The sequence below is a fragment of the Tamandua tetradactyla genome, chromosome 14, assembly GCF_023851605.1.
Source record: "Tamandua tetradactyla isolate mTamTet1 chromosome 14, mTamTet1.pri, whole genome shotgun sequence".
Classification (NCBI taxonomy): Eukaryota; Metazoa; Chordata; class Mammalia; order Pilosa; family Myrmecophagidae; genus Tamandua; species Tamandua tetradactyla.
Genome location: NC_135340.1, coordinates 90477097 through 90492024, shown reverse-complemented (window position 1 = coordinate 90492024; position 14928 = coordinate 90477097). Strand labels below are relative to the sequence as shown.

General features: G+C 36.9%; 1 protein-coding gene across 9 annotated transcripts in view; it reads right to left on the bottom strand.

Annotated features, from left to right (window-relative positions):
• Positions 1-14928, bottom strand: part of SCAPER (S-phase cyclin A associated protein in the ER) — a 678157-nt gene that overhangs the window by 154957 nt on the left and 508272 nt on the right. For all 9 annotated transcript variants that reach the window (XM_077128470.1, XM_077128471.1, XM_077128472.1 and 6 more), the window contains one exon: positions 9715-9838. In XM_077128470.1, coding sequence (XP_076984585.1) covers positions 9715-9838 — 124 coding nt within the window. The remainder of the gene's footprint in view (positions 1-9714; positions 9839-14928) is intronic.

Genomic DNA, 14928 nt, shown 5'->3' with positions numbered 1-14928 from the left:
TTTACATTCCCACCAACAGTGGATAAGTGTGCCTCTTTCTCCACATCCTCTTCAGCACTTGTTGCTTTCTGTTTTATTGATAATGGCCATTCTGGTGGGTGTGAGATGATATCTCATTGTGGTTTTGATTTGTATTTCCCTAACAGCCAGGGAAATTGAGCATCTTTTCATGTGCCTTTTGGCCATTTGTGTTTCCTCTTCTGAGAAGTGTCTGTTCATGTCTCTTGCCCATTTTGTAGTTGGGTTGTTTGTCTTTTTGTTGTTGAGTTGAACAATCTCTTTATGTATTCTGGGTACTAGATTCTTACTGATCTGTCGTTTCCAAATATTGTCTCCCATTGTGTAGGCTGCCTTTTTACTTTCTTGACAAAGTTCTTTGATGCACAAAAATGTTTAATTTTGAGGATTTCCCATTTCTTTCTCTCTCTCTCTTTTCTCTCTCTCTTTCTCACTCGTGCTTTGGGTGTAAGGTATAGGAAACCGACTTCTATTATAAGATTGGTAAGATATTTCCCTGCATTTTCTTCTAACAGTTTTATGGACTTAGATCTAATGTTTAGATATTTGATCCATTTTGAGTTAATTTTTGTATAGGGTGTGAGATATGGATCCTCTTTCATTCTTTTGCATGTGGATATCCAGTTCTCTAGGCACCATTTATTGAAGAGACTGTTCTGTTTCAGGTGAGTTGCCTTGACTGCCTTATCAAAGATCAGTTGTCCATAGATGAGAGGGCCTATATCTGAACACTCTATTTGATTCCATTGGTCAGTATATCTATCTTTATGCAAGTACCATGCTGTTTTGACCACTGTAGCTTCATAATACACCTTAAAGTCAGGCAGCATGAGGCCTCCAACTTCATTTTTCTTCCTCAGGAGATTTTTAGCTATTCAGGGTACCCTGCCCCTACAGGTAAATTTGGTTATTGGTTTTACTATTTTGGAAAAGTAAGTTTTGGGGATTTTAATTGGTATTGCATTGAATATGTAATCAATTTAGGTAGAATTGACAGCTTAACTATATTTAGCCTTCCAATCCATGAACACGGTATGCCCTTCCATTTATTTAGGTCTTCTGTAATTTCTTCTGACAAATTCTTGTAGTTTTCTTTGTATAGGTCTTTTGCATCTTTAAATGTATTCCTAAACATTTTATACTTTTGGTTGCAATTGTAAATGGAATTTTTTCTTGATTTCCCCCCTCAGAGTGTTCATTACTAGTGTACAGAAACACTAAAGATTTTTGAGTGTTGATCTTGTACCAGCCACTTTGCTGTACTCATTTATTAGCTCTAGTAGTTTTACTGTAGATTTTTCAGGCTTTTCAACATACAGTATCATATCATATGCAAACAGTGAGAGTTTTACTTCTTCCTTTCCAATTTTGATGCCTTGTATTTCTTTTTCTTGTCTAATTGCTCTGGCTAGAACTTCCAAAACAATGTTGAATAGCAATGGTGATAGTGGACATCCTTGCCTTGATCCTGATCTTAGGGGGAAAGTTTTCAGTTTTTCCCCATTGAGGATGATGTTAGCTGTGGATTTTTCATATACGCCCTTTATTATGTTGAGGAGGTTCCCTCTATTCCTATGCTTTGAAGTGTTTTCAACAAGAAAGGATGTTGAATTTTGTCAAATGCCTTTTCTATATCAATTGAGTTGATCATGTGGTTTTTCTGCTTTGATTTGTTGATATGGTGTATTACATTAATTTATTTTCTTATGTTGAACCGTCCTTGCATACCTGGGATGAATCCTACTTGGTCATGGTGTATAATTTTTTTAATGTGAGGCTGGATTTGATTTACAAAAATTTTGTTGAGGATTTTTGCATTTATATTCATTAGAGAGATTGTTCTGCAGTTTTCTTTTCTTGTAATGTCCTTGTCTGGCTTTGGTACTAGGGTGATGTTAGCTTTGTCAAATGAGTTAGGTAGCTTTCCCTCCTCTTCAATTTTTTTGAAGAGTTTGAGCAGGATTGGTACTAATTATTTCTTGAATGTTTGGTAGAATTCACATGTGAAGCCATCTGGTCTTGGACTTATGTTTTTGGGAAGCTTTTAATGACTGATGAATTTCTTTACTTGTGATTGGTTTGCTGAGGTCATCTATTTCTTCTCGAGTCAATGTTGGTTGTTCATGCCTTTCTAGGAATTTGTCCATTTCATCTACATTGTCGAGTTTATTAGTATAAAGTTGTTCATAGTATCCTCTCATGACTTCCTTTATTTCTTTGGGATCAGTGGTTATGTCTCCACTTCCATTTCTGATTTTATTTATTTGCAACCTCTCTCTTCTTCTATTTGTCAACCTCACTAAGGGTCCATCAATCTTATTGATTTTCGCATTGAATCAACTTCTGGTTTTGTTGATTTTCTCAATTGTTTCCATGTTCTCAATTTCATTTATTTCTGCTCTAATCTTTGTTATTTCTTTCCTTTTGCTTGCTTTGGGGCTAATTTGCCGTTCTTTCTCTAGTTCATCCAAGTGGACAGTTAATCCTCAATTTTTGCTTTTCTTTTTTGATATAGGCATTTAGAGCAATAAATTTCCTTCTTAGCACTGCCCATGCTGCATCCCATAAATTTTGATATGTTGTATTTCTATTTTCATGTGCCTCGAGATATTTACTGATTTCTCTTGTAATTTCTTCCTTGACCATCTGGTTGTTTAAGAGTGTGTTGTTAAGCCTCCATATATTTGTAAATTTTCTGGTACTCAGACTATTATTGATTTCCAACTTCATTTCTTTATGATGTGAGAAAGTGTTTTGTATGATTTAAAAATTTTTAAAATTATTGAGACTTGCTTTGTGACCCAGCATATGGTCTATCCTTGAGAATGATCCATGAGCACTTGAGAAAAAGGTGTATCCTGCTGTTGAGGGGTGTAATGTTCTATATATGTCTGTTAAGTCTAGCTCATTTATTGCATTATTCAAATTCTCTGTTTCTTTATTGGTCCTCTGTCTAGATGTTGTGTCCATTGATGAGAGTGGGGAATTGAAGTCTCCAACTATTATGGCAGAGGTGTCTATTTTTCCTCTCAGTGTTTGCCTCATGTATGTTGGAGCATTCTGGCTCAGTGCATAAATATTTATGATTGTTATGTCTTCTTGTTGAATTGTTCCTCTTATTAATACATAGTGTTCTTCTTGTCTCTTTTAACTGTTTACATTTGAAGTCTAATTTGTTGGATATTAACATACCTACTCCTGCTCTTTTCTCATTGTTATCTGCATGGAATATTTTTTTCCAACCTTTCACTTTCAACCTATGCTTATGCTTGGGTCTAAGATGTGTTTCCTGTAGACGGCATATATATGGGTACTGTTTTTTAATCCATTCTGCCAGTCTATGTCTTTTGATTGGGGAGCTTAATCCATTAACATTTAGTGTTATTACTGTATGGGCCAGTACTTTCTTCTACCATTTTGCCTTTTGGATTTTATATGCCATATCTAATTTTTCCTGTTTTTACCTTTACTGATAGCCTTCATTTCTATACTCTTCTCCGCACCTCTCTCTCCTATCTTTTCTTATCTGTCTCTAGTGCTCCTTTTAGTATTTCTTGCAGAGCTGGTCTCTTGGCCATAAATTCTTTCAGTGAATTTTTGTCTGCAAATGTTTTAATTTCCCCCTCATTTTTGAAGGACAGTTTTGCTGGATATAGAATTCTTGGTTGGCAGTTTTTCTCTTTTAGTATCTTAAATATATCATCCCACTGTCTTCTCACCTCCATGGTGTCTGCTGAGAAATCTATGCATAGTTTTACTGGGCTTCCCTTGTATGTGATGGATTGCTTTTCTCCTGCTGCTTTCAAGATTCTTTCTCATGACATTTGACATTCTGATTAGTGTCTTGGAGTACATCTATTTGGACGTATTCTATTTGGGGAATGCTGCACTTCTTGGATCTGTAATTTTAAGTCTTTCATAAGAGTTGGGAAATTTTCAGTGATAATTTCCTCCATTAGTTTTTCTCCTCCTTTTCCCTTCTCTTCTCCTTCTGGGACACCCACACACGTATATTCGTGTGCTTCATGTTGTCATTCAATTCCCTAAGTCCCTGCTCCTATTTTTCCATTCTTTTCCCTATATTTTCTTTTGCTTGTTGGATTTCAGATGTCCCATGTCCCAGTTCACTAATCCTATCTTTTGCCTCTTGAAATCTGACATTGTTTTTTCCTCTCTTCTACTGTGCCTTTCATTCTCATAAGTTCTGTGATTTGTTTTTTCAGACTTTCGATTTCTTCTTTTTGTTCATTCCTTGCCTTTTTATATCCCCCCTCAATTCACTGACTTGATTTTTGATGAGGTTTTCCATGTCTGTTTGAATATTCTGAATTAATTGTCTCAACTCCTGTATCTCTTTTGAATTGTTGGTTCGTTTCTTTGACTAGGCCATTTCTTCAATTTTCCTAGTATGATTAGTTATATTTCGCTGGCATCTAGGCATTTAATTACCTTAATTAGCTTATTCTAGAGATTGTTTTCACTTCTTTTACCTAGGATTTTCTTGCTGGATGACTTTGTTGACTATCTGTTCTTTGACACTCAGGTCGGGTTATTCTAGTTCTCTAGCTTAGGTTTTGTTTAATAGATCAGAGTTCTTCAGTTCATTTTTTTTCTGTTTCTTGCCCTGCGTGTATGGTGCCTTTCCCCCACCCTTTAGGAGAGTCTACTTATGTATTATAGACCCCAGTCAGATTTTCCCAGACCAAACTGGTCTCCCCTCAGGAGGAAAGAGTCACCTGCATCAGTTTTCCCTGAGGGTGAGACTCAGCAGATTAAAAGGTTTTCCTATGAAGTCTCTAGACTTTGCGTTTTTCCTATCCTGCACAGTATGTGGGTGCTTTTCTGCCTGCAGATCCCACCAGCATAAGGTGATGTGGTACCTTTAACTTCTGCAGACTCTCCCTGCTGGGGGCGTGGTGAACAGAGGAGAGGTTCTAGGCGGCTTGAATTGCTTCAATTTTCTAGACCCTGGAGTCTGAACTCCTTGAGTGAGGGATTCCACCTGACCTGGGCACCACCCATCTCCTGGGGAAGGCACAGGCTCCAAAGGAACACTCAAACAAGTTGAATACTGCCTATATCTGGGGCAGTATAGCCCAAGAAGCTTTGCAGCTGTATCCATAGAGTAATCAACCCATAGAAACACAGCCACAAAAGAGAAAAAGAAAAATCCTTTTCAGAGCAGGACCCCGTTGCTCTTGCCAATGAGGAGCTTAAGTTGGTACATTGCTCTGTGTATCTCCAGGTCCTATGTGCCTCTTCCTTTCCTCTTCTGCAGGGCCCAGACCTTTTCAGATCCAAAAAAACGTGTTTTTTTTTCTTTTTCTGTCAGCCCTGCCCCTCCACGCTGGGGCAAAAACCAGCAACCTCTGCTTTTACTCGAGGTTCAGCTGAGCTGGGGGCCTATTTTTAGTAGTTGAATTTTGTTAATTAATTCCACAATTGGAGTTTTGTTGCACTCAGCCCCTGCTGCTAGTAAAGTCTCTTTCCTTTCCCCTCTGGGAAGCAGCTTGTGGGGGAGGGGTGCTGGCCACCACAGCTTGGGCAACTCTTGGTTCTGGGGGGCTCGTAGCCGGTCCAGCTTATCCAGACTGGGGTACACTGTGTGTTTAGTCACTGACGTGACCCCAGTAGTATTTCCGTACTGTTCCTGGCTATTTACTAGCTGCTGTGGAGGATGAACTAAATCCCACACCTTGCTAAGCTGCCATCTTGGTTCTCCCTCTAGGCAGTAACTCTAGGGGTACTTTCAAAAAACTTGATTTGTTGTTCAGATATGGCCTCTCTCTCTCTCTAAGCCAAACTCTTCAAGTTACCCTCCCCCCTAAGAGGGACATGACATCTAGGGGTGCAATTTTCCCTGGAAATGTGGGACATGACTCCCATGGACGAGTCTGGCCCTGGCACAATGGGATCGACAATGCCTTCCTGATGAAAAGGGGAAAAGAAATGTAAAAAAATAAGGTATCCATGGTTAAGAGAGTTCAAATACAGTCGAGAGGTTATTCCAGAGGCTACTCTTATGTAAGCTTTAGGCAGACAGTGCTAATTACCACGCTTTGTCAAATCCCAAGTAAAACAATCCTGTTAACCCTAAAGAACACCTAGGGCTTTATCTGAGATTCTATAAAAGTTTCACATACTAAGATTACTTTCCAGAATCTTCAATCTCCAGGTGGTTCCTAGGCCAGATAAGTCCTGAGGCCCAGAAGGGGACAGCCTCTCTAAGAACACCAACTAATTCCATCTCCCTATCCCATAATATCAACAACCCTTTCCAAAATGGAAAAGTTAGAAAGAACAGAACCTAAACACATCTAAAGATTGGAAAAGTATCAAAGGAGAAGGAGTTATAATAGAGAAGTTAGTGGTTATAGGTACGACTGCTAAATCATTATACTGATATTTCTTTTAGTTTCCAGTGTCTTTGGAGCAGCCAGAAAGAAAAACATATAATTATGGAACAGTAACCCATACCAAACTCTGGAATCTGTTCTATAACTAGTTGTCACAGTGTACTTTGAAATTCATCGCATTTTTGTATATGCCACATTTCACAATAAAAAGAAGTTTAAAGAAAAACACCAAACAGCTAGATGAGAAGATTTGGATTGGTTGGGATTTAGCATTTGGGTGTGCTAAAGAACCAGGAAGTTCAAAGTGCCTGAACACATTCCATCAGACTGTGAATAATTAGTTTCTTTTATTTTTCTTTCTATTTCTCTTGGAAAATGCCTTGGTGAATATTTTCTATCCTTATTTAAAGAATACTATTAAGTTAGGAATTCATTTTTTCAGTTACATGTACATCAAAGCCAGGGTATATCTGTTAGCAAGAAAACTGGAAATGAACTCAAGTGATTTTGAAAAACATAGAAGTCGCCATCACCAGCTATCCCACTGGGAGGCAGGGGGAAAGGAGAGGAAACATATCTTCCTCTCCCCAGTGCTGCAAACCTAGTCACAGTAGCATTAGAACTGGTAAGTAGCAGATAAAAAGCCTAAAAGGAACTGTAAAACCAGGAAGTGTCACATGTAAGGAGAAGGATAAAATGTGTTTGGGAAATAAATATCTCAGAATTCCAATTCCAAATCGAGCAAAATTCACAGAGCAATTTAAACAAAGAATGTGGTAAAATCCATTGGTTGAGAGATTAAAACCTTTTCTAAGTGCCAAGAAACCTTGAGGTCATAAGGAAGGGAACATTATTCAAAGGAAACTGGGGACTTCAAAGAAGAGGGAGATGATCAAGCTACTCACAAGTTCCTGGTACATGGCAGGCAGTTAAATAAATAAATAGCCATTGTGAGTAGCTAAGTCAAGTGCAAATGTCCCTCTTATGTAATGTCCTAGGCAGAGGTACCAAACTCTTTCCTCTGTGTTCCCATAGCAATCTCTTCAGGCTACTATGACACCATTTACTATATGCCATCCATATGTCTGTTCCCACTCCTATGCAGGGAGCTCCTGGAGGTATGGTTCATATACTATGCTTTTCTGCAATTGGAACATAATAAATAGGACTAAACCAATATTAAGTGAGAGGAAAAACTCAACTGCCTCAAATGATTTCTCTCAATAAGAACAGTTTTTGGCCAGGTGAGAATGAAGAGCCAGCCAGGGTGGAAGGAAGATTCTATCTATAAGTTTTCTTGCTCATTCCTTCACATTTCAAATGCTATTCTTTTTCATTACATATTCTGCTAAAAGTACATTAAGGTCTCTTCTTCCATTTTCAATACAGAATAAGTTTCACAGATGATGCAACAGAAATGGTGGGAGAACACAGGATTTTGGTTTTTGTTTTTCACCACCAGTTTTGAAATAATGTTAAACTAACTGAAATGTTGCAAAAATAGTACAGAGTTCCCTTCATCCAGTGTTTGCTACAGTTAACATCTCACATAACCATAGTGCAATTATTGAAACCAGAAAATTAACACTGAACCAATAAAATCAACTATTCCACAGACCTTATTTGAATTTTCAAATTTTCTCACTGTCCTTTTTCTGGCCCATTATCCCATATTACATTTAGCTGACATATCTCTTTAGATTCTTCCAATCTGTGACAGTTCCTCAGTCTTTTCTTGCATTTCAAGACCATGATACTTTGAGAAATAGTTATTTTGTAAAATGTCCCTCAATTTGGGTTTGACAGATGTAGATTTGACTATTGGTTCTGTGACCTTACTATCTATGTAGTTTTAGACAAGCTAACCTCTCTGAGACTCAAATTTCCCCACTTGTAAAATGAAAATAATAATACTGACTTTGAAAATTAAATGAGATAATTTATAATAAAATGCTTGAGATATAAGTCCAACAACAAACATTAAGTCTTTCTTTCTTGTCCTGCCTTTCAATCATTTCTGACAGAATTTTTACTAAAATATTTTATTCATATTTTAATTCCTTTGATAATACCATACATACTTTAGCCTTCTACTGATGACTCTGGGTCATCCCTATATATAGCCCTTATTGGGATATGAAAGTATTCTAGGTTTCTGCCTTTCTTTGTCCTCCCTGAGAGGCGACTCTCTCAATGTCAGTATGCTTGTCTACAAGAGCCTTATAATTTCCTTTCTGACTTTCAACTTATGATGTGCTAGGATTTACTCAGTCATTCATATATTCATTCAATGACTTATTGAATCCATCAAGTGCCAGGTCCTGTGTTAGATTTTAGAGATATTAACAAACTACTTCTGGTTCTTGTTTACTTTATTGCTAATAGTGAAAATGGACAAGTAAATAGTGAACTGAAATTCAATGTAATCAGTTCATGAAAGCTTGAAACCATGGAGATGCCTAGAAGCACATAAGAAAAATACCTAATCTGGACTTGAAGAAAGAGTCTGCTTAGGGATGGTTTCATGAAGAAGGTAACACCATGCCTGAGTTTATATCTGTGGAATGTGCAGAAATTAACCAGATGGAGGAGGGAAGAGAGTAAAAGGCATGTTGTTTAGGAAGAGCTATTTAGAAGTGTGTGCTGAGTAAAAGTAAATCGGTTCAGAAGAATAAATCTCCTGTGTTGTAAACTTACAGCTTGTGAACAATTTTGCACCAGCACCTAAGGGGCTCAGAAAAACTTCATCAGGAAACTTCTGGCCCTAGGGCTCTGTTCTGGACACTGAAATTGACAAGCATGAACCTCTGGATATTATACTGAGCTTACCTCTTTTGACACCTGTGAGCTGAGGCAGAATTTAAGGCAACATTTGACTGCTTGTTCTGATTTCAAGTGTAACAGGTTTGTCCCTTTCTGACAGAGGAATTTCCCCCTTTTTTTTTTTTTACCTTAAATCTCAATGGCTATCAAAAATTCTTTTCAAAACGATCTTTTTACCCAAACTAGCAAGAGAGGTTTTGAGGCTTTCCAAGTTTTCTTCCCTTTCACAGCCTTCATTAATGTGGCCTCAGAGGTTTGGCTGGGTTCCACTGATTTCAAAACCCGAATGTAATCATATAAATTTGTGATCCTGGCAGATACTGCAAGTCTATTTTTCCATTAAATATCAGAACTTAGGAGAATCAAAGAAAAAAATTTCAAACTGTTTAGAGTTTCCTCAATCTTCTTCATTTCTTTTCATCTGATGAGTAAATAATCCAAATTCTTTTAGCTCTTAACCTCAGGAAATATTTTTCAAACTTTAACTGTTTCTAACTTAAGCAATAACATTACATACCGTCAACTGGTGTATCAGGAGGTCCATTAAGAAGGTAATCTTGTTACTAAACAGAACATCGGTGCAGTTTTCTGAGCAGTTATTGCAGGTGAGGTTGTAAACATTGATTGCATTGCAGAGAGACCTAATAGAAGGAGAAAAACACCATTTATAGCAACTGAAAAGCTCTTTTCCAAACATTTAAACCTATATCAAATGAAACGGCATGAAAGCAACAGGTATGAGATGGAAGCCACTCTAAAAAAAGACCAAGCCAAGCAATCAGGCAAGAGAAATAAAAGGGTCTAAACTGGAAAGGAAGAAGTAAAACTAACTCTATACGCAGATGACATGGTACTATATAGAGAAATTCTCAAAAAATCTACAAGAAAATTATTAGAGCTAATAAATAAATGCAGCAGAGCAATGGGGAACAAGATCAGTGACCAAACAAGTCAGTGGTGCTTCGATACATCAGCAATGAACAATCTGAAAAAGGAAATCGAGAAAATAATTCTATTTACAACAGCATCTAAAAGAATAAAATATCTAGGAATAAACTTAACCAAAGAGGTAAAAGATTAGTGCTCTGAAAACTATGAAAGATGCTGAAAGAAAAGAAAGATGACCACCTCAAAAAAGAAAAAGACGTTCCCTTTTCATGGCTGAAAGACTTAACATTTTTAAGATGTCAATAATGCCAAAAGCAATGCACAAATGCAATGAAATGCCTATCAAAACTTTAGGCGCCTTTTTCGTAGAAATGGAAAAGCCAATCCTCAAAAGTATATGTAATTGCAAGAGGCCCTGAATAGCCAACACTTTCTTGAAAACAAGATGAAAGTTAGAGAACTCACATTTCTCATTTCAAAACTTAGTACAAAGCAACCATGATTAAAACAATGCAAGACTGGCATAAGGATAGATATAGACCAATGGAATAGAAGTGAGAACCCAAAGATAAATCCATACATAAATGGCCAGTTCATTTTTTTTTTTTTTTTTTTTTTTTTTTAGAGAGGGAGGAAGGGAAGGAAAGACAGAGAGAAGGAAGGAAGGGAGGAAGAAAGGGAAACATCTTTAAACATTTTCTTGTTTTATTGTATTTTGTTTGTTTGTTTGTTTTTTACATGGGCTGGGGCCGGGAATCGAACCGAGGTCCTCCGGCATGGCAGGCAAGCACTTTGCCTGCTGAGCCACCGCGGCCCGCCCGCCAGTTCATTTTTGACAAGGGTGCCAAGGCCATTCAATGGGGAAAGAAAAGTACCTTCAACAAATGGTGCTGGAACAGCTGGAAGTCTATATGCAAAAGAATGAATGTGGACCCCTATATCTTACCATTTACAAAAATTAATTCAAAATGGATCAAAGACATAAGTATAAGAGTTAACACTATAAAACTCTCACAAGAAAACAGGGAAATTATCTTTAGGATCCTGTAGTAGGCAATGGACTTTTAGATTTTACACTAAAAGCACAGCAACAAAATAAAAAGTAGATAAAAAAGACTTTACTAAAATTACAAACTTTTGTGCATCAAGGACATTATCAAGAAAGTGAAAAGACAACCTATAGAATGGGAAAAATTATTTGGAAACCATATATCTAATAAGGGTCTAATATCTAGAATATATAAAGAACTTCTGTAACTCAACAACAAAAAGACAAATGACCCAAATAAAAACTGGGCCAAGGATTTGAATAGATATTTCTTAAAAGAATATATTCAAATGGCCAATAGATATACGAAAAGATGCTCAACATCATAAGCCATTAGAGAAACGCAAATTAAAACTAAGAAACAGTATTTACCCCACTTGGATGGTTATTATTTTAAAAAAATGGAAAATAACAACTGTTGGCAAGGATGCAGAGAAAAAAGAACCCTCATACATTACGGGTGGAAATTAAAATTGTGCAACCACTGTGGAAGATGGTTTGGTGGGTCCTCAGAAAGTTAAACATGGAATTACTGTATGACCTGGCAATTCCAATTCCTGGATATATACCCCAAAGAACTGAAAGGACTCAGATGTTTTCTCACCACTGTTCATAACAGCCAAAAGTTGGAAGTAACTCAAGTGCTCATTAACAGATGGATTAAAAAAATGTGGTATAGAATATTACTCAGCTATAAAAAGAAGTGAACTGCTGGTCCATGCTATAACATGGATGAAAGTGGAATGTATCACATTGAGCAAAATAAGCCAGACTTAAAAGGTCAAATATTGAATGATTTTTCTCACATGAAATACTTAAAAGAGCCAAACTCCTAGAGACAGAAAGCAGAATAATGGTTACCAGGGGCAGAAGGAGAAAGAATGAGGAGTTATTTTGTTAAATGAGTATGAGTTTTGGTTTGGGATGCTGGAGATAGTCTGGAAATAGATAGTGATGAAAGTTACATTGTATTTATTGTTAATGTACTTAGATGTCAAAACATTTTCCACTTAAAATGATTTTATAACATGTATATTTCACCATAACTAAACATAAATCATAAAAAAACAAGCCAAATATTATTAAGCACAAGGCATATCAACTAAATATAAAAGGTTATACTTTCATCCAAAAGCCCAGTGTTCATTACTACCTAAAAATGGTCTCATTAATTTCAATTAGTTGCCGCAAAAGACAATGGAAACATATTCACCAGCCTATGTGATAATCCCTTAATAATCTAAGAGTAGGTAGTATCACCTAGGAACTCTGGTATCTAGAATTCTTCAAATAATATCCAGAGAAAAGACTTGTCAAAAATCCTGTTGCCAGATCTCTTACTAACAAATAAAGGTAGATGATGGAATAAGGGAGTGCCCAGAGGAGAAGCTGGACAGTTTTCTCTAGGAGACAAGATAAGATCTGTTGATTTCTGGGGAGTGAACCCCACATCTGCTTGGAGGCTGTGTTGACGTGGACCCAGAATACCTGAGCAGATGATGACAACTTTCCTAGAGGATACAAACTAGACTTGCAGGCCAGACAGTGTAAGGCTGAAATGATCAAAGAAATATTTTTCTCTAAGGGACAATAAGAATGATATGCCATTGTTCAAAGAAACTTTAGGAGCAAAAATTCAGTAAGCACACTCCTGGGTACTTTGAAGACCATGACTAAAACTTGCATTGCTTCAGTAATCAATGTAGATTCTGGCTTGACTGACTAACGTATCTGCTTAAGTCCTATTACAAGTGTTTTGATTCAGTCTCTTACAACCAATCCTCTAGGATGGTAGGTAGTTCTTACAGTGTGATCGTGGACAAGCAACATCAGTATTCCCTGGGGACTTGTGAGAAATACAAATTCTCGGACCTCCACCCCAGAAACTCTGGGGATGGGGCCCAACGATCTGTGTTTTAACAAGCTCTGCAGGTAACTCTGATAAACGTTTAAGTTAGAAAATCACTTTTCTAGGATAGGGGTACTCCATTTTGACTGAGCATTAGAATCACCTATAAATCTTTTTAAAAATATATTTGCCTGAATTTCTCTCTTGGCTGTACTAGTTGGGGGATGATGTGGGCTCCAGACATCAGCATCCCATAAGCTTTTCAAAAGCTTAATGGGTTATTCTGATATGCAGCCAGTGTTGAGAATCACAGATCAAAGAACCACCATGTGAATTCAAATGTCTAATGCCCACAATATTCCAGGCACTGTGTTAGGTGGGTAAGACAGACAAATTCTCTGTCTGCATGGCACTAATGCTCTAGTGGTAGAGAGATGGTGAAGAAAGTATCTGTTGTATTTGTAATCATCTGTTTGTCTGATACAGTTGTACCATGCTTCATATAATTAATAGGTTTCTGAAAACTGGAAACAGTAGAGTATGTGAACTAGGAGTATAGACACTAGAATAAGATATACTTGGGTTAAAATCCCACTTCTGCTACTTGAGATTTTAGTGAGTTATGCATCTTAGCATCCATTCTCTCACTTATAAAACTGGGGTGATAATATCAAGTTTCATACGGTTGCCATAAGAATTAAATGAGATAATAGATATAAGCTACTCAGGACGGTACCTGGCAAATGGTTAAATGGTAGTCCTTATCAGGGTTATTAATGTTGTTATTCTTATTATGAACAAAGTACAAATGAAATATTAATAAACTGAATTAAATTAAAGCATGCTATGGGAGCTTTTATTTCCAGGATAAAGCATTGTGCTCCCCAACATCTTTCATGGAATACGGGACATATGGCATAAATGATGAAGTGACTGTATAAGTTGGAGGAGCATGGCAGAGACCTCATCCAATCTCCCTGAGGACTGAACAGAAAAACCCTGGACCACATATAACTCAATTGTGACACACTGGCTCGATTTAGCAAATCTTCACAAATGCAATCAGCACCATATCATTTATTTGAAGATATATGTATTTTTTATTGTAAAATAATTTTTATATAGCTGTAAAAAATCTAAGAAAGAGAAGCACAAAGAAGAGAACAATTTGGTATTTGTGTATCCAGTCTTTTTTCTATTCTCATAAATGCATATGTATTTTAACAAATATGACATTTAATCTTGTTGTGCCACACTGGTCTTCAATACTTTTTTTAAAATGGCAGAACACTTTCTTCAAACAAAGTTACTCAACAGCTTAAACGACAGAATAGATAAAATCAGAGTTGTCCTGGCAGAAGCAGAAATGGGGGATTCAGGGATCTTCCCTGCTCCCTCTTCTGCTCAAAGAGACTTGAAGGTTTCTCAGAGGCCTGGGGTGGAGTCCCTTGGAGTACAGTGAAAACAACTGTACAACAATACAATTACAATTTAACTTGGTTGTTGTTTGATAGGTGATGGTGACCAGAGTGCAACAAGCAAGACAAAATGACGTATACTGAAAATCACTTCCCTCATACACATAATTTCTGGTCACTCAATTCCCTGCCTTAGCCGTAACTGGAAAAATAAGGATACTAGTTTAGGCATTCTTTTTTTTTTTTTTTTTTACATTTACATTAGGGTTTATTTCTTCTTTAACAAACTTTGAAAAGTGAAACCAAACATACAGAAAAGTACAAAAAACATACTCCTCCCCAGAAGTAACCACTATTGTAATTTCACACATCATTGGTCTGTTTTGCCTATTTTGAACTTGGTATACATAAAACTATGAAGTTTGTGTTTTTCTGTGTCTGACTTCATTAGTGCAACATTGTGTCTGTGAAATTAATCTATTATCACATATAGCTTGGTGTCCATTCTTTTTTTATTGTTCTATGGTA